The sequence below is a fragment of the Hyperolius riggenbachi genome, chromosome 9 (genome assembly GCF_040937935.1).
Source record: "Hyperolius riggenbachi isolate aHypRig1 chromosome 9, aHypRig1.pri, whole genome shotgun sequence".
NCBI classification, from domain to species: domain Eukaryota; kingdom Metazoa; phylum Chordata; class Amphibia; order Anura; family Hyperoliidae; genus Hyperolius; species Hyperolius riggenbachi.
This window is the reverse complement of record NC_090654.1, coordinates 16,924,354-16,951,470: the sequence shown is the minus strand read 5'-3', so window position 1 is coordinate 16,951,470 and position 27,117 is coordinate 16,924,354. Positions and strand designations below refer to the sequence as shown.

The window sequence follows — 27,117 nt, the reverse complement described above, 5'->3', positions numbered from 1 at the left end:
CAAATGAGGACCAAAGAAATCTTAATAATGTAATTACATGTTTTTAAACAAGATCAGCAAGTGTTCCATCAATAATATTCCTTGCTGTAAATTCGATAAAGATATACCTGGCAAAGAAACACTATTAATTAACTTGTGTGTAACAATGTATATAAATATGCTCTTCTCACTCTCTCTCTCAACATATGTCACAATCTATTCATTTATTTCAACGTAATTTTCTTTGATAGTGAAGGACCGTGACATATTGCTGCTGCGTAGCTCTGAAGAAAACGTTATATTTATTTTATATATGTGAGAAGACAGCTGTTCAGAATTCTTGAGATTTAATTTGCTCTAAAAACCGTGCTTTAATGTAGATTTAATTAATTCAAACTGTACATGCGGTATACGTGAACAAACTAGGCGACAGTACTAATGAATCTTTTGTAACTAAATAATGTGCTAAATTACCTTCGTAACTTTATTACAATTAAACATAATAGGCAAACTAAGACTCCCAAAAATATATAAAAGCAAACTTGAGAAACAGTTTAGCGAGTTAACAACATTTCACCACCAGAATTTAACAACAAAAAGAAGCAATTAATTGTGAAGGTTTAATGTTTTTTTCAACTAATTGTGTTGCCTAATTACAATTTAAATACAGCAATAAGAATGGCAGCTCAAAGTCATACCAGGCATGCAAATTCTATTATTAAAGCAAATTGTTAGAAAGGGAATTTTACAGCTCAGCCACCTCCTCCCATTCCTTATCCACACCCGAAAGAACTCTCTGCTAGTGTTGGTTGTAATGGGTCAATTACGATAATGCTAAATTTTACATCATTTATCACAATTAAACATTGCGTAATTACGATTATGTCACATACTACATGTGGCGTAGTGGTTAGCGTTCTCGCCTTGCAGTGCTGGATCCTCGGTTCGAATCCCAGCCAAATCAACATCTGCAAGGAGTTTGTATGTTCTCCCCGTGTCTGTGTGGGTTTCCTCTGGGCACTCTGGTTTCCTCCCACATCCCAAAAACATACAGATAAGTTAATTGGCTTCCCCCTAAAATTGGCGCTAAAATTGTACCTACACTACATGATGCATACATAGACATATGACTAGAGGGACTAGATTGTGAGCCACTCTGAGGGACAGTTAATGACAAGACAATATATACTCTGTGCAGCGCTGCCTAATATGTCAGTGCTATATAAATACTTAAAATCAATAAATAAATAAATAAAAATCTATTCTGCAGTGTTCTGTGCAGACGTGGCTATTAGTTAAAGGGATACTGTACGGGGGTCGGGGGAAAATTAGCTGTACTTACCCGGGGCTTCTAACAGTCCCCCGCATAGATCCTGTGTTGGCGCAGCCACTCACCGATGCTCCGGCCCCGCCTCCAGTTCCCTTCTGGAATTTCTGACTTTAAAGTCAGAAAACCACTGCGCCTGCGTTGCCGTGTCCTCGCTCCCGCTGATGTCACCAGGAGTGTACTGCGCAGACACAGACCATACTGGGCCTGCGCTGTGCGCTCTTGATGACATCAGCGGGATCGAGGACACGGCAACGCAGGCGCAGTGGTTTTCTGACTTTAAAGTCAGAAATTCTAGAAGTGAACTGGAGGCGGGGCCGGAGCATCGGTAAGTGGCTGCGCCAACACAGGATGTCTGCGGGGGACCATTAGAAGCCCCGGGTAAGTTCAACTCATTTTCCCCTGACCCCCCTACAGTATCCCTTTAAATATTTGATGCAAAAAATGAGAACATATGTGAAAAAAAAAGAGTATTCAAATATTCAATGCGAAAGATCTGTTCGTATGCGTGAAACCTTTTGTGAACAAAATTACACGTAAATTATGCTGTTATGCTTAATTAGGGTTAGGGATTATATTTACATGCAAAAAAGTGTATGCATAATCCGCAAATTTTGCATTACAATGCATAATTACGAATTACGATGCATAATACATGGGAGTAATTTCTGCCCACCACTAGACTCTCTTCCGAGCATAATGCCTTCATACATTCATTTCAAGGGAAAAGCCACTAATGATGTCAACCTGAGCCTTTTGGCCTGGGATTCTATGTTTTTTGTAGGCCAGTCATTATTATTATTATTATTATTATTATTATTACATGACTGCAGCATCTCGGGTCACTTGCACTGCCCTCTGGGAGGGAAGACATGACACATGCTACCACTCATGTCCTCAGTCCCATCATTGGCAATGGGATGGGGGTGTGGCATGAAGTGGGCAAATAGGATGTGTGTGTTTAAAGAGAACCCGAGGTGGCTTTGTATAACGTTAGTGGGGCACAGAGGCTGGTTGGGCACACTAACACCAGCCTCTGTTGCCCCATGGTGTGTGTCAAAGACCCCCCTGCTCGCCGCTATACCCCCGCAATGCTGGCGACACGCAGCGTGTCGCCAGCACAATGTTTACCCTAGCGCTGTCTGTCAGCGCCGCTCCGCCGCCTCCTCCGCATCGCCGCTACCCGCCCTCGTCCCTTCCCTCACGCTGATTGGAGGGAAGGGACGAGGGCGGGTAGCGGCGATGCGGAGGAGGCGGGGGAGCGGCGCTGACAGACAGCGCTAGGGTAAACATTGTGCTGGCGACGCGCTGCGTGTCGCCAGCACTGCGGGAAGGATAGCGGCGAGCAGGGGGGTCTTTGACACACACCATGGGGCAACAGAGGCTGGTGTTAGTGTGCCCAACCAGCCTCTGTGCCCCACTAACGTTATACAAAGCCACCTCGGGTTCTCTTTAAGGTTAGGCACTATCAGGGGCTGGGGTTTAGGTAAGGCACCACAGGGGGAGAGGAGGAGTTGAGTTTATGCACCACCAGGAGGGGTTATGGTTAGGCATCAGTAGAGGAAGGGTTTTGTGTGAGAGTAGGGTTGGGTTAGGTCGTTAGGTCGTATTAAAACATCAGTATATCAGTATATTTTACTATCCTAATTTAGTAGTAGGATATCTGTAATTTTACTTCCAGTGCCCTTGTTACCGAGCATCTTTTTTACATGTACGGCAATAGGAGAAGGATCTAGGAATGTGTGGAGGTTGTGGGTGGTGACTGGGCCAGCCTGCACCTCAATTTAAATCAAGTATTAGTCTATGAGTAGAGGCATCAACAAGGAATGGTGAAATGTTTTTCTATGGGAAGCACAGCAACCTACCATCCAAGGGTGGGGAGGGGTCAAGAAATTTGCTCATAGGTGGGGGTAACCTGACCCTCAAAGTAGAAATATTTACTGAAATAGGAATTAATTTTCTCAGAAAAATTGAAATAGAAATCCACTTAAAGGGTGTATCATATTTTATTAAACTAAACTTCAGGCTAGGTTCACAGTGGGACGTAACAGGCGCATGTTAGTGCAGCCTGTAACGCAGCCCCACCGCACAGTAATGAAAAATCAATGGGCTGTTCACAGTGCCCACGTTGCGTTACATTGTAAAGCTCCACGTCAAGAGAAAGTACTGCATGCTGTGCGTTATAGGTGGCTAAGCCGCGTTAGACTGTTTGCACATGCTCAGTCATGTTGGGGAGGAGGGGAGAGCGGCCGGGTACATGGCTAATTAATATTCGCTGCATGGTGTGACGTGCAGTGTTTACTTCCTGGAGCGCCGCTCTGTGCGGCGATTGGCCGGGCGGGACCACGTGATGCCGCATGCGTCCAAGAGTATGCATCACGGCATCACGGACGCCAGAGTGAGCTGCACAACGTGGCTCACTCTGACGTCCACATCAGAGAGCACCAGGCGTTGCGTTAGGGGCACGTTATAGATGGGTCACCAGACCCCTCTCTAACAGCTGAACATGTTCAATACCTTGGAAGATTTCTACCATGTGGTAACTGAGTCAGAAGGGTCAGACATGGAACTGACTGTATTTACATTGGCTCACTCAGTTGGGTGTTAGTGTTAGTCATGGAGAGAATCCGCCCAAGAATTACTGATGAAGTTAGTTGGATCTCACGAAACGCATTGCCTTGTGCTTAATAAATTAATTTCCTACTGTACCATAAGTGAATTCTTGTTTGAGATAAGCCACCTCAAGTTGTTTTTAAAACTTAATGCTATAATTCTTGAACACCTCTCTACCGTGTGTTGCACCTACCACGCCCCTCTTTGAGAGGAGTGCTTCCCGGACCCCTCGGTTCCAGGTCCTTTTATGCAGAGTGCGACCAGTACAGGTACAACCTGTACCCGTTTGGAGGTGGTATCCTTCTAAAGCGCAGTTGATAGTTGCTTTTCTTGCAACCCACCTTTGTGTGTACTAACTCGTTAAATCTGACATTTCTCCTCCACTTTTGAACGTGCTACATCATTTGAGCTCCCGGGGTCTCTGTATTTTTTTCTCAGGATTTCCTGCCCACTACTGTTCTTTAATGACTACATGTACAATATTTCTGTCCAAATAAATTTTGTACAGTTAGTCATTAACCACCCTGGCGTTCTATTAAGATCGCCAGGGCGGCTGCGGGAGGGTTTTTTTTCAATTAAAAAAAAACTATTTCATGCAGCCAACTGAAAGTTGGCTGCATGAAAGCCCACTAGAGGGCGCTACGGATGCGTTCTTCTGATCGCCTCCGGCGGCCAGAAGTAACACGGAAGGCCACAATGAGCAGCCTTCCGTGTTTCGCTTACCTCGTCGCCATGGCGACGAGCGGAGTGACGTCATGGACGTCAGCCGACGTCCTGATGTCAGCTGCCTCTGATCCAGCCCTTAGCGCTGGCCGGAACTTTTTGTTCCGGCTATGCTGGGCTCAGGCGGCTGGGGGGACCCTCTTTCGCCGCTGCACGCGGCGGATCGCCGTGCTGAGGCGGCGATCAGGCAGCACACGCGGCTGGCAAAGTGCCGGCTGCGTGTGCTGCTTTTTATTTGATGAAAATCGGCCCAGCAGGGCCTGAGCGGCAGCCTCCGGCGGTGATGGACGAGCTGAGCTTGTCCAGACCGCTCAGCTGGTTAAAGGTCCTTTTGTCCTAAGGGTCTACATAACAACTTTTGTCTTCGGACAGGCTCTCTTATGAAATAAATCTTACATAATAAGGAATCAGGGATCCAGTAGGGTGTTGCCGTTTGCAATAACTTATGAACAGGCTACCACAACCTTACTAAATAATAAGCTAGGGTTTCTATTCTTGATGGTTACTCATAACCTCCAAGTATCTGTAAAATGAGAGAATTCAGGAGCCCAATGGTTTGGTGTCACTAGATAGGATGGCACATAAAATAGTTGTATGCGTATATACTCACAAAGATGGGTTGCAGAGCCTGCAACCACCATCAGAGCCTGTGGGAAAATTAAACCGTCCCTGCTCGGTATCCCAGGTCTGGTGCCACAGATGTTGGTTGGTTGCTCTCCTTAGAAAGTTTAGAGGCTCAAAAAAGGTCACCAAAGGTGACTACTAAAACCCCAAAGGGTATAATCTATACTAGAAAAACACTGGTGGAGGCACCTTAGATTAATTTGAGGTGCTCATGCTCGGGATCGCTACATTATAGGCACTTGTATTAACCTGAAGAATTTGGCAGGGGCCCGTGAAATGCGTGCATGAATAAATATTTTTTCCATTACATTTGGTTTTGTTCTTCTTAGAAGGTAGGATATATACTTCTCACCTATACTTCAGCATATGGTTATTATTATTCATCACGGGCCAGTGGTGGGCCGAAATTTTGCATATGCTAAATTTCGCATTGAAATTCGGTATTTACGCATCGTAATCGTAATGCAAAATTTCAGGGAAAATCTTAATTCATTTCGTATGTAATAGTAATATTTCATCAATTCACGTAATTTTTGCACAATTTCGTGAAAATTTTGTGCCGGTTTTAGTGGTTAGCAAAGCCCCTGTATACGGTAGTGACACCAAAATTGCTACATATGTTAAGGAGAATATTGGGTACAATAAAAAAAAACTATTTTTCAAAAAGACATTGTTTTTGAGAAAACCGATTTTAAATATGCAGAGAAAAATGTTTTTTAAACTGTAATTTTTTTAGATTAGAAACCACTTATTCTTTGCATTTGCTTTGCATTTTTCTTTTAAAATCGATTCTCTCAAAAACTACAAGGTCTTTTTGGAAAAGTCTTTTTTTTGTACCCAATATTCTCCTTAACGTGTGTAGCAACTTTGGTGTCACTGCCATGTATGGGGACTTTGCTATTCACTGCCAAAGTTGGCATGAAATTACGCGAAAATTACGCTAAATTTTAGGCAAAATGACAGATCACCAAACAAAAATTGATTCAATTGACAAATTGTAATTATGTATCAGCATAAATGCAAAAATGTACGTGAAATTTCGTGTCATCGTAATTAGCTGTTTACAATCATCACTGTCAAGGGCGCCGCCAACAGTGTTTTTCCAGTATTACTAAATAATAAGGTGTCAACCTTTATTTGAGTTTTTGGACTTTCATCAAAATATACAGAAAATTAAAAATGTAATTTTTGAAGGCAGTCTGGCATACTTATTCTTCAGCGCCTTAAAAATCTGGAAGCCAAAAGCTTGAAGCTTGCAGTGCCTGAGCTGTCTGTTACTTTTGATTATTCAGCAATATGCTCAGAGAGAGATTCCTGGAATTAGAGACGGATCTCTGGGGCTTTTCAACTTTTCCTCCGGGAACTCTGCCCACACAAAGATTTCAGTGTGAATGCAAATAGATCATTGGGAATTATACATATTTAAATGTACTCTGAAATCTGGCTGCGGTAGGGATATGTCTAGCAGAGAGGAAAAGGGAACCATTTTTTGACTAATAAACTGTAGGTAAATATAATGGTTAAGTGCACTGCTGAATGTCAAGATGACTTGTCACACCACAACCACAATATTTTCTGCAGCACATCTCATGGGCAAAGCAGTTAAACAATTTTCATATGCACAAGATAAACATTACGAGAATTCCTGTGGGGAAAATATGAACACAAATGTGAATAATTTACATCAAAGTCTATGTTCATGAGTATGATTTACTGAGCTTAAAGGTGTGTGTGCGCGCGTGCGTGCGTGCCGGCGTGCGTGTGTGTGTGTGTGTGTGTGTGTGTGTCGATCACTCAAAAACGGCTTGACCGTTTTGAACGAAACTTGGTATGCAGATCCCTTACTACCTGGGATGATATGTTCTGGGGGTCTCGCGCCCCCCCTGCACATGTGGGCGGAGCTACAAACAGCAAATCAGATTCCAGAAAAATGTAAAAGGCTGCCATTCTCACAGTAATCAAGCCAGAGTCCCCACACTTGGCACAGATGGTCACTTGGTGACAGAGGTTACAAATCCAGGAAAAATAGGTGGTGCATAAAACAGCCAATAGAATTTCAGCCATTCATTTTAAATGGGAAATGTAAACTGCAGCTATTCTTACACTGTTAATCACAGGGTTTTCAAACTTGGCACACTTGGTCACAGGCTGAATGAGATTAAGATTCAAGAAAGTGGGTCGAGCCTACAACAGCCAATCAAAATTCACCTGTTGATTTTCAAGGGGGATATTTAAACTGCTGCTATTCTTACACTCTTTATGGCAGATGCTTCAAACTTGCTACAGTCGGTCATTGGGTGACTGGGGTCCAAATTCACTAAAGGGGCGGAGCCACAAACAGCCAATCAGATTTCCTTGGTGGATAAACTGCTTCCAATCACACATTTTTGATGCCAGGAACCTGAAAGCTCACAAACTTGGTCATTGAGTGACTATGTGTCCAGGTTACAAAAAGTGGGTGGAGCCAAAAACAAATTTCACTGGGAAAATATAAACTGCAGCCATTCTTACACCGTTAATGGCAGGGATCTCAAACTTTGCACAGTTGGTCACTGGGTGGATGAGATTAAGATTTTGGAAGGTGGGTGGAGCCTACAAAAGCCAATAAAAATTTACCTTTTGATTTTCAAAGGGAATATTTAAGCTGCTACCATTCTTATACTGTTAATAGCAGATGCCTCAAACCTGGTACAGTTGGTCACTGGGTGACTAGGGTTCAAATTCAGAAAAAGGCGGAGCCACAAACAGCCCATCAGATTTGTTTATTTTTCAATAGGAATATACAAAGTATTGATACAGAGGACCCCAAAGCTGATAAACTTGATAACTGAGTGACTGTATGTCAAGGTTAGAAAAAGTGGGTGGTGCCAACAACTTAATTTTTTACATGGCAGGGTTCCCAAACTTGACACAATTGGCCACTGGGTGACTGGGATTAATATTCAGAAATGTAGGTGGAGCCTACAACAGCCACTCAAAATTCACCAATTGATTTTCAAGGGGACTATTTACATTGCTACAATTCTTACACGGTTAATGGCAGAGGCCTCAAACCTGATACAGTCAGTCATTGGGTGACTGGGGTCCAAATTCACTAAAGGGGGTGAAGCCACAAACAGCCAATCAGATTTGTTAGATTGATTTCAGCCATTCTGTTATTGGCAGGGTTCTCAAACTTGACACAGTTGGCCACTGGGTGACTGTAACTAATATTCAGGAAAGTGGGTGAAGCCTACAGCAGCCAATCAAAATTCACCTTACGTTTTTCAAGGGGAATATTTACATTGCTGCCATTCATACACTTTTAATGGCAGAGGCCTTAAATTGGGTACAGTCAATCACTGGGAGACTGGGGTTTAAATTCTGTAAAGGGTGCGGGGCCAAAAACAGACAATCAGATTTGTTTAATTTCAATGGTAAAATGCAACTTATTGATGCCAAAGACCCAACAGCTCATAAACTTGGTCATTAAGTGACTGTATGTCAAGATTAGAAAAAGTGGGTGGAGCCAAAAATAACTAACTTTTTACATGGGAAAATATAAACTGTAGCTATTCTTACACTGTTAATGGCAGGGTTCTCAAACTTGACACAGTTGGTCACTGGGTGACTGGAATTAATATTCGGAAAAGTAGGTGGAGCCTACAAGAGCCCATCAAAATTCACCTATTGATTTTCAAGGGAAATATTGAAACTGCAGCCATTCTTACACTGTTAATGGCAGAGGCCTCAAACCTGCTACAGTCGGTCGTTAAGTGTCTGGGGTTCAAATTCACTAAAGGGGTGGTGCCACAAACAGCCAGATTTCTTAACTGGATAAACTGCTTCCATTAGCACAATTTTGATGCCAGGAACCCGAAAGCTCACAAACTTGGTCATTAAGTAGTGACTCAAGCTTACAAAAGTGGGTGGATTCACAACCAAATTTTTTTTTTGGGGGGGGGGGGGAATTGTAAACTGCAGCCCTTGTTCACTGTTAATGGCAGGGTTCTCAAACTTTGCACAGCTGGTTACTGGGTGACTGGGATTAATATTCAGAAAAGTGGGTGGAGCCTAAAAAAGCCAATCAAAATTCACCTGTTGATTTTCAAAGGGCATATTAAAATTGCTGCCATTCTTGCACTGTTAATGGCACAAACCTCAAACCTGGTACAGTTGGTCATTGGGTCACTGGGGTTCAAATTCAGAAAAGGGGACAGAGCCACAAACAGTCAATCAGATTTGTTTCAGTTCATGGGAAAATACAAATTATTGATGCCAAGGACCCCAAAACTCACAAACTTGGTCTTTGAATAATTGTGTGTTAGGGTTAGAAAAAGTGGGAGGAGCCAAAACCAGTCAAATACATACACGGACAACGCCGGGTCATCAGTGGGTGGAGAGAAATACAAATTTCACTGGGAAAATGTAAACTGCAACCATTCTTACACTGTTAATGGCAGGGTTCTTAAAATTTGCACAGTTGGTCACTGGGTGACTGGGATTATTATTTATAAAAGTGGGTGAAGCCTACAAAAGTGAATCAAACTTCACCTATTGCTTTTCAAGTGGAATATTTAATTGCTACCATTCTTGCACTGTTAATGGAAAAAGCCTCAAACCTGCTACAGTTGGTCATTGGGTGACTGGTGTTCAAATTCAGAAAAGGGGGTGGAACCACAAACAGCCAATGAGATTTTTTTCATTTTAATGCAAATTATTGATGCCAAAGATGGCAAAGCTCACAAACTTGGTCATTGAGTAATTGTGTGTTAGGGTTAGAAAAAGTGGGCGGAGCCAACACCAGCCAAATACATACCCGGGCAACGCCGGGCAATCAGCTAGTCATGAAAAAAAGTAGGCAGTTAAGGTCTGACAGAACAGAGAGGTTTTGGGTCAGTCCATCTCCTCATGGGAGATTCTCAGGGTTTTCCTTGTTTTCAACAGCATTTCCTGAACAGCAGTTTAACTGCCAGCCAGCCTCCCTACTCACTTGCACACTATTTTGTCAGTTAAACTTTGCTGTCCAGAAAATGCTGTTGAAAACAAAACCCTGAGAATCCCCCATGAGGAGATGGACTGGCCCAAAACCTGTCGGTTCTGTCAGATTTTAACTGCCTACTTTTTTTTCGCGATACAGGTCCTTGTAATCTGTAAGAACCCCCCCCCCCTCCCCCCTCTGGATCCTAATGAGGCTCCCCCGGTCCTCCTAAGCCTTGCCATTCCAGCGTTTGAAGCCCCTGAACACTGAAGTGGGATCCAGCACAGGTGCAGCAGCAGCTATCCAATCAGGGTCAGGCGGAAACAGCCAAGCACGATATGGTCTTCTCTACTGCGCAGGTGACTTGCAGCGTTAGGCTCACGAGTCCCTAAGGACTGAAATTCATGATTCAAATGAGGTTTAATTGCCTCAGCTGTGCGGCTGGGAGAGAGAGGGTTACTTACCCATAAGTCCGTTGTCTTCTCTGCGTTCCAAACATCTGTAACTGTTTGGCAACTTGAGAAAGGCCATTTAAGGCCGAAACAGCGGGCTGTCGTTGCTGTCACTATTGCATAATAAATGTAATTGAGCTTTAATACTCATCGTGTGGTCCGTTTGGAGATTGCAGTGTTCCAAACATCTTGCACGTGTCCTATGGGCTTGAAGGAGGAAGTGCGTGGTAGTGAGGCTTGCCCCATAGGACACGTGCAAGACATTTGGGACGCATAGAAGACGATGGACTTATGGGTAACTTATGGGTAACATATGGGTAACTAATCTCCTCTCTCCCAGCTGCACAGCTGTGGCAATTAAGCCTCATTTGAATCACAAATTCGAGTCCTTAGGGACTAGTGAGGCCAACGCTATTGACTTGTGCCTGCGCAAGTAGAGCAGACCCAATCAGGCTCAGGCAGGAAAGCCACTACTGTGCTGGAGTCAGGGAAGGTAAATATTGCAGGTGCTACTGACATGCTTGTCAGCTGTGGTTTTGGGGAAGCCATCACTGGATCCCTGAGGTAAGTGTCCCCTGGGAAGGGTGGGGGGAGTAACATATTCTCTTTAAAATGTGAAACCCTGTTCACATGTATGAGGACAGTCAGCTGGCAAAGATTGATACGGAAATCCCTGATCGAAAGTCCAATGCTGAGGCTGTACAGACACGTCACTTGCCTGTGGACTAGCAACATGTTCTGTAGCTACTAAGGGGGGCAGAAAATAATGTGCAGTGCAGGATGGAGCAGCACAGAGCAGGAGGGGTAAGGAGAGAGGGCTTGGAAAATATGATTGGGCAATCTGTAGCTTGCACCGATGCCTGAATAGGTGGGGGATATTAGAACCATTAAGCCTGTGTATGCAGCTTTATACAAGACTTTTTTGGTGTTTGCGTCCCTGTTGGGGAGATTTGTTTGTGGGCAGGAAGGGGCCTTTTAAACTTGGACATGCATCGGGCAAAAGGTTAAAGAGGAACTGAACTCAGAATATGAAAACAGAGCATTGCAATCCATGTTAAAAATTGTAGGCAAAAACAGTACAATATATGTACAAAAATATGTGAATAAACTATAATATACAATTATATTGATAAGCCACACCCTCTGTGACTTACTCTGCCCAGGCAAGGCTCCCAGAGATCAATGGGAGACTTTATCCTGCTTATGCAAATCCCCTGCAGCTTTGTTTGTTGACACAGTGAGTCATCAGGAGGCTCTGTGAAAAGAGAATCCTGACAGCCAGCTGAAGGACTGTAGAAACATAACTTTGTTGTAAGGCAATGGCTAGCTGATAAAAGTGCAATTAGAGGGCAGCATGATGCAGAGTTGTGCATGGAGGGTCCATGGGCAAAAATCTGTCTGGTCTCTCCCAATTGTTATAATGACTGCATGTTTGGATAAGGTGTTAAACAAATTGAAAAGTTTTTGACAGTCTCTAGACTCCAGGAGGGCTGCTTTCTGACTTGTATGAGACTTGTATGAAACTGGCAGGGACAGGAGTCACATTACAGGCAAGTAGCCTCTGCGTGATGTGGGTCTGCAATACAGATAAGATCTCTGCTCCATCTCAGGCTATTCTCAATTTCTCCCTATACCTCTTCTTTCTGGACTAGAGCACGTCAAAATCACAATAGCAATCTCTAGCAATTTGTGAGAGCGATTTTGTAACGCGATTTTTAGAGCGATTTTGAATGAATCGCTCCAAAAAATGCTACATGCAGTGTGTTTGAGTTTTTAAAAAAATCACTACGCTACTGTGAGAACACAGTCATAGGGTAACATTAGCCAAGCGCTTTTCAAATCACTGGTGATTTGAAAAACACTCAGAAGTACTCTTGGTTTAAAAACGGGCTCTAGGTCTGTTTTTCACAGCGCGTGTCCGCCGCCCGCTTACCCGGCCACACGCGTCTGTCGCCCGCTCACCCGCCGCACATCCGGCCGTCCGCTCACACGCCGCCCGCTCGGCTCCCTGGCCCCGTCCGCCTGTGTGTGAGAGGCTGGGTCAGTGCTGCGCACATGCGCAGTAGCAAAAAACACGGACCCAGCTACACAGAGACAACTGTTGCCTATTATTACATAGGATTTATATAGCGCCAGCTTTCGCAGTGCTGTACAGAGCATATTGTCTTGTCACTTAATTATCTTTTTCCTTCTCTTTCAGCTTTTCTCTCCTCACCATTTCTCCCCTTCTCTGCATAAGGGCTCAGACACACTATAAGCGCTTTTTACTGAGCGATTTTACCGCGATCACGATTTTAATGTAAGTCTGGCTAAAAAGTGCTCATAAAAGCGCTTATAGTGCTTCACAGTGTAAAAAGGACTGAACAAGTTTTTCCCTGAAAAAAACATGAATACATATATATGCTTCACTGTTAATGCTTCACTCTATATAAAACTAAACAAATGTCTACTAAAAAAATATAACAGTCCTTCTTACACTATAAAGCACCAAACCTCTCTTAGGCCTAGTGCACACCAGAGCGGTTCGGCTGCAGTTTGCGATCTGCTTGCGGGTGCGGATCCGCTTGGGTAATGTATTTCAATGGGCTGGTGCACACCAGAGCGGGAGGCGTTTTGCAGAAACGCATACTCCCGGGCTGCTGCAGATTTTGGATTGCGGATGCGTTTCTGCCTCAATGTTATGTATAGAAAAACCGCAAACCGCTCTGAAAAACGGCACTTCAGAGCGGTTTGCCAGGCGTTTTTTGTTACAGTAGCTGTTCAGTAACAGCTTTACTGTAACAATACATGAAATCTACTACATCAAAACCGCTACACAAAACCGCAAAACACTAGCTGAAACGCTGCAGAAAAATAAGAAAAATCTGCTAGCATTTTGCGGATCTGCTAGCGGTTTTTGGTGTGCACCAGGCCTTAGTGTGTATGTGAACTGATAACGAGAGGGGGACATTGGGCTTGATTCACAAAGCCTGCTAACAGTTAGCACGTGAAGTGCTGCAATCGCGGACATTTGCGCGCGATAACGCGGATTTAGCGTGCGCAAAAGTCCACGTTATCGTATGCAAATGTCTGCGATCGCGTGATCGCTGCACTTTGCACGCGCAAAAGTCCGCGAGCGGCATTTCACGTGCTAACTGTTTAAACAGTTTTATAAAGAGTGAAGCATTAACAGTGAACCATATATATTTATGACTAACTGTTTAACCACTTGCCGACCGCACGCTTATACCGTGCGTCGGCAAAGTGGCAGCTGCAGGACCAGCGACGCAGTATTGCGTCGCCAGCTGCAGGCTGATTAATCAGGAAGCAGCCGCTCGTGCGAGCGGCTGCTTCCTGTCAATTCACGGTGGGGGGCTCCGTGAATAGCCTGCGGGCCGCCGATGGCGGCTCGCAGGCTAAATGTAAACACAAGTGGAAATAATCCGCTTTCTTTACATTGTACGGCGCTGCTGCGCAGCAGCGCCATAAGGCAGATCGGCGATCCCCGGCCAATTAGCGGCTGGGGATCGCCGCCATGTGACAGGAGACAGCCTGTCACTGGCTGCACAGGACGGATAGCGTCCTGTGCAGCCCGGATCTCCAGGGGGGGCCAGGTAGGAGAGGGAGGGGGAGGATTTCGCCGCAGAGGGGGGCTTTGAGGTGCCCCCCCCCCGCAACACCCGGCAGGCAGGAGCGATCAGACCCCCCCAGCACATCATCCCCCTAGTGGGGAAAAAGGGGGGGCGATCTGGTCGCTCTGCCTGCACGCTGATCTGTGGTGGGGGCTGCAGAGCCCACCCAGCACAGATCAGCTAAAACAGCGCTGGTCCTTAAGGGGGGGTAAAGGGTGGGTCCTCAAGTGGTTAAACAGTTAGCACGGCTTTGTGAATCAAGCCCAATGTGTATCTAAAAGGGTTGCTTTTTGGCAAAAAAAGTTTTTTCCTGAAATTAGCAAGAGTGAAGTAATATCAGTGAAGCGCTTCACAGTGTAAAAAGGACTGAACAAGTTTTTCCCAGAAGAAATATGAACGCATGTATATGCTTCACTGTTAATGCTTCACTCTATATAAAACTAAACAAATATCCAATAAAAAAATATAACAGTCCTTTTTACACTGTGAAGCTCCAAACCTCTATTAGTGAGTATGTGAACTGATAGCGAGAGCGGGAGATTGTGGGTTGGTTTTTGGCAAAAAAAAAAAAAAAATCCTGAAATTAACAAGAGTGAAGTAATATCAGTGAAGCATATGCGTGCCTGTCATATTTTTTTAGTGGACATTTGGTCAGTTTTATAAAGAGTGAAGCATTAACAGTGAAGCATATATATTTATGATTTTTGGGAAAAACCTGTTCAGTCTTTTTTACACTGTGAAGTGCCAAACCTCTCTTAGTGTGTATGAGAGCTGGGATGATCACCCACTTGAATCATAAGTAATCACGGGTGGTGACATAAGAGGGGGATTCCCTCTGTCAAGCTACCTACAGGGGATGTAAGAGGGGATTCCCCTGCGTAATACTTACAAGGAGGAGAAGGGGGGTGGGGCTGTTTGACATGAGAGCGGATTCCCTCTGCAGTGTTACCCCCCTACCTCTGCCGGACAGGATACGAAAGGGGAGAGCTGCATGACTACAGGACATGATATGGGATCTGGCACAACACGAATGGGGAGAGCTACAGGATGACAAGCAGACGATCTCACACTGCAGGAGGCATAGTTAAGGCATAGAAAAAATAATAATACTTTATCAAGGCTTTCTGCATTAGCGTGAATGCGTAAAAATGTACGCAATGCGGCCCGCCGACCTCCCAGGTCGGCAAGCTGCCAGCGGGGGACTGGAGCAGCAGTGAGGGACTACGAGGGCACAGGATGGCTGCATGGGGCTGGTAGAAGCCCCAGGTAAGTGAAACTCATTTTTTTTTATTTTGCTTGGACCTTCCCTTTAAAGAATCTGCTGCAAATGATGCGTTTCCATAATACCACCAGACATTTTCAAAAGTCTGGCAGAGTTCATAACTTGGCAAGTGAGAGGTTGTTTTGGTGGCACAAGGGGACTTACTTGGCCTAATCCCCATGTATCCCCCGGGAGCAAAGGGCCTCAATAAATACTTTCCACCATTTCTTGTCCTGAGTGATCTTGCCTATGTATCTTGGGGAGTAGAGTGGGACCAGAGAAGGGTAGGCTGAGTGCCATGTTGGGTAAGACAAGAGTTGCCCCTCAGAGTTTCCACAATATTTGAGGTACAAACCTGGAACACTGTTACTATGGCCCACAGTAGAGAATCAAAGTTTTTCCGGTCAGGAACAGTGTCTCCGGAATCTGTTCTTAGGCTGAATTTACATCCAAAAATGTGCATTCCGAGAATACTGCAAGGTAAACAAACATTGGTTACTTTTGTCGACCGTGCATCTGTAACAACACTTATCTCTTACACAGGCGACACATGTAAAAACGAACTATAGCAAACCTACAGCTGGACATAGTAAATAAAACGCTCTCATATCCCCTTTTGACTATACAGTTACCCTACCCACTTTTATCACAAAGTAATGTCAAATGTAAAAAAATAACATCCCACCCCCTTTTCCCCAGCTCACACTACAGCTAGTGCTGGGAGATATCATACCTCCTATCCTGCTCAATCATTGAGCTGTACAGTGTGAGAAAACAGCAGTATGCTGCTCGGAATCAGTGCAGTGGTTACCTTAATTATTCAGCTCAGATCACTGATTTGTTTTCTTTTTTAGGTCTTGTTCACATTGCGTTCCTTTCCTGTAGCCGTTAGCATGGGCGGTTTTTGATGCTTATTTTTTTTTTTCGATTCCCGGCGCTTGAGTGGGTGATTCGTTTTTGTGCTAAGTGGTTTTCTAAGCATTTTTCCCGAGCACTTCTTTTCTATTGTAAGTTTACAATTGATTTTCTCAAAAACTACAAGGTCTTTTTGAAAGATGTTTTTCCCCTTCTTCTCCTTACCATACTTTGCAAATTAGATGATTCTAGCATGTATGGGGGCTATCCATTAAAATCAGTGGCCATTACTTCAATGTTGAATGTGAAAGCAGATTTTGGACAGGCAGCAAAATGTGAATGGTTGTTAGTCGGAAAAAATGTTCGGCCATCCCTACTCGTGCTTTCAAAAACAAGCTCTGCAAATGAACAACTGCACGGGTCTAGGAGAACATTTCTGCTAGGATTGTAGCTTCCACCTTAAAGAGAATCTGTACTCTAAAATTCTTACAATAAAAAGCATACCATTCTATTCATTATGTTCTCCTGGGCCCCTCTGTGCTGTTTCTGCCACTCCCTGCTGCGATTCTGGATTGTAATTGCCATTTGTATGCAGTGTTTACAAACAAAAGACATAGCAAGTGATAGGCTGAGAGGAGCTCAGTGTGTGAGTCATACAGAGTGTACAGGGTGCCTGGAGAGGGTGTGTATAGCTTCTATCCTATCACAAGCAGCACATCACATTCCAGCCTGACTACCTGAGCCTGACAGAGCCGACACAGGAGAGAAGATTAGATAATACAGCCACTGTGCAAGTAGGAAAGGCTGCAGTTAGACAGAGCACATTAGAACAGGTAAAGGAACTTATAGGATAGAAGAAATAAGGATGAAAAGTTTGCTACAGAGTCTCTTTAAAGCAACGTACTACACAGAGCTGAAAGGGACAGTCCATCGAAAAACTAATATTCTGGGATTTAATAAATGTTGGAGATTTAATTAGCCTAACAGCTTAATACGGCTCCTGGGGACTGTGGTGATAAAGGTCTCCTTGTCTCAAACACCTGCTCTAGCAATTACAAGCAGGTCCCACTCTCCCTGTTTGATTACTAAATTATTTGATTATTCTGAAGCATGAAACCAGCCGAGTGAGAAAGCTCGTGAAGGTTCATGGCTGGGAACTCCCGAACAATCTGATCTCCAGATTCTTGCCACGTTTCAAGATGCCATCATAAGACCATTGTTTCACAGAATACCCAAATAGCTCAGGGTGACCCAGAACTACTAGGAGAGTAAAAGGGGCTAAAAGAGACTGAAAATAGTAACACTGAATGGAATTATGCCTTCTTAAACAGAAGGTATTTGTAATAATTCAGCTTTAAAGGACCACTCCAGTGAAAAAGTAAGCAGTTAAAATCTTACAGAACCGACAGGTTTTGGACTAATCCATTTCCTTATGGGGGATTCTCTGGGTTTTCTTGGTTTTCAAAAGCATTCCCTGAACGGCAGTTGCTAATTCTAACTGCCAAAACAGTAAGATACCAGTCAGCCTCCCTACACACGTGCACACAATTTTGGTGATGAGACTTAGCAACTGCCGTTCAGGAAATGCATTTGAAAACAGTAAATAGCTTGGCATTTTTCTCCGGGGAGAGAGAGGAGGCAGGGCCGGGAAGTCGGGTGACGCAGGGACTTCGGAACGGCATCGCGGGACAAGGCTTCTCGGGTAAATATAACTTTCCTTTACTTGCAGGCTGTCGGATTTTCTTATTTACTCTTGAGGTCCTCTGTAAGTAACCAACTGCAGTTTCCCATGATGCACCTCTCCCCAATATGCAGTTGTGATGTATGGGGGAGACCTACTGAGTGCAGAACTGGAACAGGAAAATACTACACCACTCTGCATGGTGGGAGAGGGTGGCAGAATGGTGTGTGAAGGTGTGTGTTTGGAAGTATTTTATATATATGTTACGGCCAGAACCCGAAGTGTGGCCACTTCTAGTTCTGGCCGGCCACTTCGGGTTCTGGCCGGCCAATATGCGAAGTGGCCGCAGCGCTGCGGCCAATGTGAGAAATGTAATGTTTACAGCCGTCTCGCCCGGCCAAATTGATGACAAACTTGCTTAATTTAATGAAATGTAGCCGGCGGCAATGTCATAGAATAGATGAAGCCTCCGGCTTTCGCGCACTGCCTCTCCCCGATCCCCCCTCCCTCCTCTCGCCGCCTCCCATACAATACGTAGCAGCCGGGCGGGGACATGCAGCCGGAGAGTCGTTCGTCGCAGCAGGGGCAGCAGAGCGGGGGAGGCTGCAGACATCGCTTCTGCCAGCACCCGCTCTGCAGGAACGGCAGGATTCCCCTGCCGCGACGAACGACTCTCCGGCTGCATGTCCCCGCCCGGCTGCTATGTATTGTAATGGGAGGCGGGGAGAGGAGGGAGGGTGGATCGGGGAGAGGCAGTGCGCGAAAGCCGGCGGCTTCATCTATGACATTGCCGCCGGCTACATTTCATTAAAATTAAGCAAGTTTGTCATCAATTTGGCCGCGGCGAGACGGCGTCAACAAAACATTTCTCACATTGGCCGCAGCGCTGCGGCCACTTCGCATATTGGCCGGCCAGAACCCGAAGTGGCCGGCCAGAACTAGAAGTGGCCACACTTCGGGTTCTGGCCGTAACATATACATTGTTTTAATTGGTTGGCTGGGATGGACCTAGAGGGACCTAGAGGGCCCTATGCTATCTTTTTTGCTGGGGGGCGATACATCCTTGTCATGTCCCTACTAGTATACTGTATATACTCGCATATAAGCCTAATTTTTCAGCATGTTTTGAAAAGTTATCTCCTCGGCTTATATGCGAGTTAGTGGAGCAGAGCGGATGGTGGAGCAGGTTTTGTTACTGGCAGAGGAGTGTAAGGATCGTGCACTAGTGATCCTGCTCTTGCCAGCTGGATCCTTACTGTGTCTGTGCCCCCCATCCCCTGCAACATGGTGTGCAGAGTGCGCTGCTCAAGACTACCTGTGTCCCCCGGCTTGTGGAGCGGAGTGTGCAAGAAACATGTCAGCGGTGCAATGATCGGGGGTTCTTCCTGTTTAGCAATCGCTGTGTCTCATATCTATGATGGCATCTAGTGGCATCTTGAGACACAGCTATCATCCTTGTTGCACATCTGGCTATGGGGAGGGGTGCTGACTTGTACTGGGGACATGCTGACTTGTACTGGGGACACATATGGCTACTGTGGAGTGGGCTATACTGGGGAGGGGGCTTATATGTCAGTCAATGACTTTTTCCTGGTTTGTAAGGGAAAAGTGGGTACCTCGGCTTGTAAGCGGGTCAGTTTATATTCGAGTATATACGGTATATGCTTCTGTAACAAACCATGGGCTTGATTCACTAAGCTGTGCTGCTACAGCAGCGTAGCTTAATGACCACAGGGAGTGTTATAATTCCCTGCGCACTCTATGCAGTAACAGCCGCGCAGCCAATTACACTGTGTTTAAAGAGTACTTTGTTATATGTAACGATCGATTCAAACAGATATTGCTGCACTTTGATTGGCCCAGTAGCCTGACTGTCAAGTGACAGTCAGGCTACTGGGCCAATCAAAGGGCAGCAATATCGTTCTTTGAAACTGCTGGACTAGAGTTGAGCTGAAATTTTCGTAATTTCGCATTACTAAAATTACGCATGCGAAATTTGCGATTACGATGCGAAATTACAGTAGCGTAATTGCCATTAAAATCGTAATTGAAAATACCGTAAGCGTAATTTTCAACGCGTAATTTCACGTTTCGTTCATGCCGTAATTTCGCATTAAACGCTACCGTAATTTCGCGTTAAACCGTAACGCTCCGTATAATATAAAAAAGCCGCCGAATTTAAGGGTTAATAGCAAAGCCCTCTTAAATGCTAAGAGCCTCAAATTTGGAGAATATATTAAGGAGATCAGGAGGAATAAGAGGAAAAAACATTTTTTCAAAAAGACCTTATAGTTTTTGAGAAAATCGATGTTAAAGTTTCAAAGGAAAAATGTAAACATTTAAAAACCCGCCGACTTTAACGGTTAATAGCAAAGCCTGCTTAAAGTTTAGGAACACCAAATTCCCAGGGTATATTAGGGGATCAGTGGGAATAAGAGGAACATTTTTTTTTTCAAAAAGACCTTATAGTTTTTGAGAAAATCGATTTTTAAGTTTCAAGGACGGAAATGTCTTTTAAATGCAGAAAATGTCAGTTTTTTTTGCACAGGTAACAATAGTGTATTATTTTCATAGATTCCCCCAAGTGGGAAGAGTTTTACTTACTTCGTTCTGAGTGTGGGAAATATAAAAAAAAAACGACGTGGGGTCCCCCCTCCCAGACCTCTTTAACCCCTTGTCCCCCATGCAGGCTGGGATAGCCAGAATGCGGAGCACCGGCTGCGTGGGGCTCCGCACCCTTACTATACCAGCCCGCATGGTCCATGGATTGGGGGGTCTCGGAAGGGGAGGGGCAGCCAAGCTTTCCCCTCCCCCTCCGAGCCCTTGTCCAATCCAAGGACAAGGGGCTCTTCTCCACCTCCGATGGGCGGTGGAGGTGGAGGCCGCGATTTCCTGGGGGGGGGGGGTTCATGGTGGAATCTGGGAGTCCCCTTTAAAAAGGGGTCCCCCAGATGCCCACCCCCCCTCCCAGGAGAAATGAGTATAGAGGTACTTGTACCCCTTACCCATTTCCTTTAAGAGTTAAAAGTAAATAAACACACAAACACTTAGAAAAAGTATTTTAATTGAACAAAAAACATAACCACGGAAAAAGTCCTTTAATATTCTTAATTAACCATTAATACTTACCTGTCCCTTTAAATAAATGATCCCTCGAAATAGCCTCGGAAATGTTCTATCAGTTACAATGTAACAAAGTTATTACAATGTAACAACTTTGTTACATTGTAACTACGCCTCACCCGACGTCACTCGCCGCCGCCGCATACGCGTCTGCGCTGCACGGACCCGACAGAGCTCTGAGCTATATAGCTCAGAGCTCTCTAAAGCATCTTTGTATTTTGGCTCCAAGGAGCCCCATTGGTCCTTAGCAGACCAATGGGGTTCCTTCAAATCAGAAAGTGTTTGTGTGTTTATTTACTTTTAACTCTTAAAGGAAATGGGTAAGGGGTACAAGTACCTCTATACTCATTTCTCCTGGGAGGGGGGGTGGGCATCTGGGGGACCCCTTTTTAAAGGGGACTCCCAGATTCCACCATGAACCCCCCTCCCCCAGGAAATCGCGGCCTCCACCTCCACCGCCCATCGGAGGTGGAGAAGAGCCCCTTGTCCTTGGATTGGACAAGGGCTCGGAGGGGGAGGGGAAAGCTTGGCTGCCCCTCCCCTTCCGAGACCCCCCAATCCATGGACCATGCGGGCTGGTATAGTCAGGGTGCGGAGCCCCACGCGGCCGGTGCTCCGCATTCTGGCTATCCCAGCCTGCATGGGGGACAAGGGGTTAAAGAGGTCTGGGAGGGGGGACCTCACGTCGTTTTTTTTTATATTTCCCACACTCAGAACGAAGTAAGTAAAACTCTTCCCACTTGGGGGAATCTATGAAAATAATACACTATTGTTACCTGTGCAAAAAAAAAACTGACATTTTCCGCATTTAAAAGACATTTTCGCCCTTGAAACTTAAAAATCGATTTTCTCAAAAACTATAAGGTCTTTTTGAAAAAAAATTTTTCCTCTTATTCCCACTGATCCCCTTAATATACCCTGGGAATTTGGTGTTCCTAAACTTTAAGCAGGCTTTCCTATTAACCGTTAAAGTCGGCGGGTTTTTAAATGTTTACATTTTTCCTTTGAAACTTTAACATCGATTTTCTCAAAAACTATAAGGTCTTTTTGAAAAAAAAAATTTTCCTCTTATTCCTCCTGATCTCCTTAATATATTCTCCAAATTTGAGGCTCTTAGCATTTAAGGGGGCTTTGCTATTAACTCTTAAAGTTGGCGGCTACCTAACATTGATCCATGCGTCAACTTTTCCGCTTCGGGAGCATGGCCATACGCATTAATTTCGTAATACCCCTTGCAATGCAAAAAATACGTGAAAATTACGCTTACGCGAAATTTCGCGAAATCCTTCTTCATTACGATTATGTACTTACGGCCATAAACGTAATTACACTAATTACGCGAAATTTCGCAAAATCGTAATTACGCCATTATGCTCATCTCTATGCTGGACCCGCCGGGCTCAAGGCGGTTTCAGTGGAGTGATAGTTACATGTAACGAAGCATTCTTTAAACACAGCGTAGTTGGCTGTGCACGCAATGGCTGCCTAGTGTGCGCAGGGAATTATAAGATTCCCCTGTGGTCAATCATTACGTTGTGCTGCTGTAGCAGCACAGCTTAGTGAATCAAGTTCCATGTCTTTCATAGAATAGGACATCTTTGTTTCTTTTTTTTTGTTTGGCCAATGTTGGTCATGATTTGTCTGATTTAAAAAAAGGAACTTCAGCGAAAAGAGGGAAAAAAATAGAAGAGAGATCAATAAATAATTGATATTCGTCATGTAATTTGTTCATATTGTTTCAATGAGCCTGCATGTCATCATCTTTACTACTGGCAGACATGAAAAAAAAAAACACAGACAGAACCAACTGCCATTAGCTATAACCACACCCCCTAACAATGCGATAGGCTAAAAGGTTGTTTATTTTTAAAGATATACAGTGCATATGCACGGAGAAAGATACTGAGTGCAGAGTGCTAGCAGTTGGCAACAGCTGTTATTTCCCACAATGCAACAAGGCTCACAGAGTGTAAACTGTAAGGACCATGGTCCTGACATCACACTGTGGGAGGGGTTTCACCACAATATCAGTCATACAGCGCCCCCTGATGATCCATTTGTGAAAAGGAAAAGATTGCTCATGCGAAATGTGGTATCAGGTACTGATTGGGGTGAAGTTCAATCTATGGTTACGGTTCCTCTTTTGAAGCACAATTCTTGTCCTACATCTCTGTAGACATTCTACGGCAGCAGTGTAAAAAAAGCTTTAGTAGCCATTGTTAAATAAATCACTCTTAAAACTCATCTTGTCCCACACAGATCTTGCCCTGGAGGCCACGGTCTACTCAGGAAGCCCAGTCTGTGCCCGCCCTCGTGCAGTCAGCACAGCAGGATTATGTCATCCGAGCAGCAGCACTAGGACTTCCTGCGGGGCCTGCTGTTAACGCCCTAACCCGGGTTCTTATTCCAATAAAAAAGGTTTTATGAGCAAACATTCGAAGAAAAGATTTTGGCTTTAGACTCTTTCTTTCATGCTAAGCTATCAGATTCAATGTTTATATCTAATGGGATTTAAAAGGATTTTACACTTCCAGGAATTAAGTGGATAAAAGAGAAAACTGGTGTTGCCTAGAATATGTTTAATTAGCCAACTAAGTATACTTTGGAGGCAAGCTTGCTAGAACAGTCAGTGTTCTTCTATCAGTCTACACAAACAACAACAACAACAAATGGGATCTGTTTACAAGGAGGGCAAAGGTAGCCATACACTGGTCGATTGCCACCAGATTGACCAACAGGTGGATCCCTCTCTGATCGAATCTGATCAGAGAGGGATCTAATGGCTTCCCATACACCGCACACAGATTTTGAATCGATTTCAGCATGAAATCAATTAACAACCTGTGGAACTGCCGCTGACTCACCACCCCCCCAGCAATACATCACCTGTCTGCTGGCACAAGTCCCCGGGTCCCTGCTATCCCTTCTTCCAGCATCCTCCTTTGTCTCCTCTTCACTTAATGTCCCATCCTGTGACAAGCAGACGTTCAAACAGTAGAGCGCCCTCTACCATTTGAACTTCACCTACTCACAGGACGGAACAGGAAGTGAAGACGGAGAAGACGCTGAAAGAAGTGAGAGACTGCGGGCACTCGCGCTGGCAGACAGGTGATGTATTTCTGCGTCGGTTGTCACCGAATCAAACGCTGCTAATGACGTGCTCTGGACCCGCCGGCGATCAATTGATCGATTTCAGATGGTAATTGGTTGATCAGTCAACATTTGTGTTAACGATTTCACAGCAGATTCGATCGCAGTGATCAAATCTGCTGTATATCGGTGGGAAATCAACGTAGTGTATGGGTACCTTAAGAAGGGTCTTTCCCACGATCAGCTGAAAGTGATGAATTTACCACCACCTGTAAGCTGCTCTGGTCCACCCATTGGGCATTTGGTAGCGCTTGGCACAGGTGATAGACGGGTGGGCCTCCATGTAGTTGCATCTGAGCACGCCGGTTGCATGAGATTTTTCTTCCAATGCCAGGTAACTCCCCCCCCCCATGCCAAATGTAATGCACACTGTTACCAAGTGCTTCCATTTGGCTTCATGTAATTGCAGCCGATTGGCACGTGACTGACTGGCAGTAGAGATTCTCATTCGGATTCCGTGGAAATCAGAAAACAGAAATCGGAATTCCGCAAAAATCCAATTTACCGCAACTCTGTAATTTTTTAGCTACTCACAGAACTCAGAAGCATTGGACCAATCAGAGAATGAAGAATTTTTCTGCAAAATTGTATCACTGCTGTAATTTTGGAACAATCACAAGTCTGATTTTCCGTTTTTAAAATCCATTTTTTCCGATTTCCATTTTTTTTTGCATTCTCTCATAAACTATATAAACTAATAAAATACTCCTTGAGAATCGGGAAAACATAGAATCAGCAAATTGGTAAAATGGAAACTGGCATTGGTGAAAATGCGACAGACATAAAAATAATGGGAATGCAGGTTACATTGATGCTATTGGCTATGTAGTTGGATCTAGCACCTAGGCTACCCTAGGACATACATAATTTCAATATATATGATGGCCTGATGAAGGGCTAAAAGGAAAGCCCGAAACGAACGTTAGTCGTTGCCTAACCTAAATGTTCAAATGTTCACCAAGTCAAGCCAGACCATGATATTTGTTGGTTTCATGAAAATTTCTTCTGATGTTATTCATGAAGACTACTCATACAAATGAAAAAGTTTTTAACTAATTTTTGAAAGACTGTAGTTCTCTCTAAAGAAGCTAATACATACAGACACAGCCTTAGATCTTAGGACACACACACACACATAGTAAACACATGTGCACACAAGTTCATGGATCACAACACACGCACGCACGCACGCACGCACGCACACACACACACACACACACACACACACACAGCCATAGATCTCAGGATGCACACTCAGCCATGGACCTCTGCAGACACACATACTGTATAAAGCCATGGACCCCCCAGGGTGCACACACATTGAGGTACGCAGCATGACCAATCGTCTAGAGAGACGCGAAACGGCCGACGCAAGCCCCACTCGGTGCCCAGCACCTCCACCTCCATCACACCGCCACCGCTCAGACCATTAGATGGACGCTCTCTTGGTATGTCTGTAACTTTGTCCCGTGCAACCTTGAATCAATAAACAGGACGGAAGGTGCCCGGAGTCTATCTTCTTTTTCTTCCTTGATGACAACTGCACACACATTGCCATGGATCTCAGAGGACACACACACTAAGACATACACACACACGGGGGGGTTCTTCCATGAAGTAACTTGCTTCAGGGCATCAACAATTAGAGGGCAGCAATAGGTGACTCATGTTCCCAAATATCCCCCTCCTCGCACTCCCCATCTCCCCCTCACTTGATGCACTGCACCACTTTACTCACCTGGGGCCATATGCAATTCGAGGAGATAAGAAGCTGAAAATATGCAAGCTTCTTATCTCCTCACATCGCTCAGGATTTACTGGCAAATTCAATTGCCAGTTTCACCAGAGCGATGTCCTTGCGTAAAGGAGCATAACTCAAGTGAATACTAGGCTGAGCGATGCTCCTGTGTGGCCAGCGATGTGGAGCGAGGCATTTGTGCCATGGAGATGTCATCTCCATGGCACAAATGCCTCGCTCCACATCGCTGGCCACACAGCCCGCTGGCCACACAGCCCGCTGACAGCAGCGATAGGTCTTTTCGCCTGCTCAGAGCAGGTGAAAAGTTAACACCTATGTTTGGCGAGAAGCATCGCTTCCCAGAGGGTGCGAAATGCAATTGCATAGGGGGAAAGGAACTTGCTGGGCGATTATATCGCCCAAGCGAGTTCTTTTCCACCCTGGGGGGTGTTAAATGCAATTGCACTAGGCGACTTTGCTGATGCCTAATTTAAGAACTCGCCAGCACTTAGCGCTGGCGAGTTTGGTAATTGGATAGGGTCCCTGCTCTCAGTGTTCCAACGATGGGATCTCCATCTGCCCACCCAGCGATATCCATGGCTGGCTACAGCGGTGCCTCATGTGACCTGTTACATTCTTCTGGGTCACATGAGGTGCTGCTGTAGTCAGAGAGGAAGCAGGACTTTACGTATGGCTGGTGATCCCATCGCTAATCTGCTGAGAGTGGGTGAGTGACGCCTCGCCAGTGCAGCCGTGGATCATGGAGATCGGAGCCGGGATGCTGCGGGCCAAAACGAAGGAGATGCTGTCTTGGTGGAAGCAGGTAAGCGTAGTGCCAGTGCCTGCAATGCACAGCCCAATGTGCCTCTCCTCCACAGTCTGGCTTAGCACACACACGTGAAGCTGGGGTTGGGCGTTCTCCCAATGTATTGTTTTAGGAGGCAAAATGTCTACATCCAAACCTGCAAACACACACACACTCAACACACACACACACACACACACACACACACACACACA

At 45.0% G+C, this 27,117-nt stretch overlaps 1 protein-coding gene across 2 annotated transcripts in view; it reads right to left on the bottom strand.

The window, feature by feature from the left end:
* Positions 1-27,117, bottom strand: part of CACNA1I (calcium voltage-gated channel subunit alpha1 I) — a 614,989-nt gene that overhangs the window by 245,543 nt on the left and 342,329 nt on the right. For both annotated transcript variants that reach the window (XM_068252020.1, XM_068252021.1), the window contains one exon: positions 15,906-16,023. In XM_068252020.1, coding sequence (XP_068108121.1) covers positions 15,906-16,023 — 118 coding nt within the window. The remainder of the gene's footprint in view (positions 1-15,905; positions 16,024-27,117) is intronic.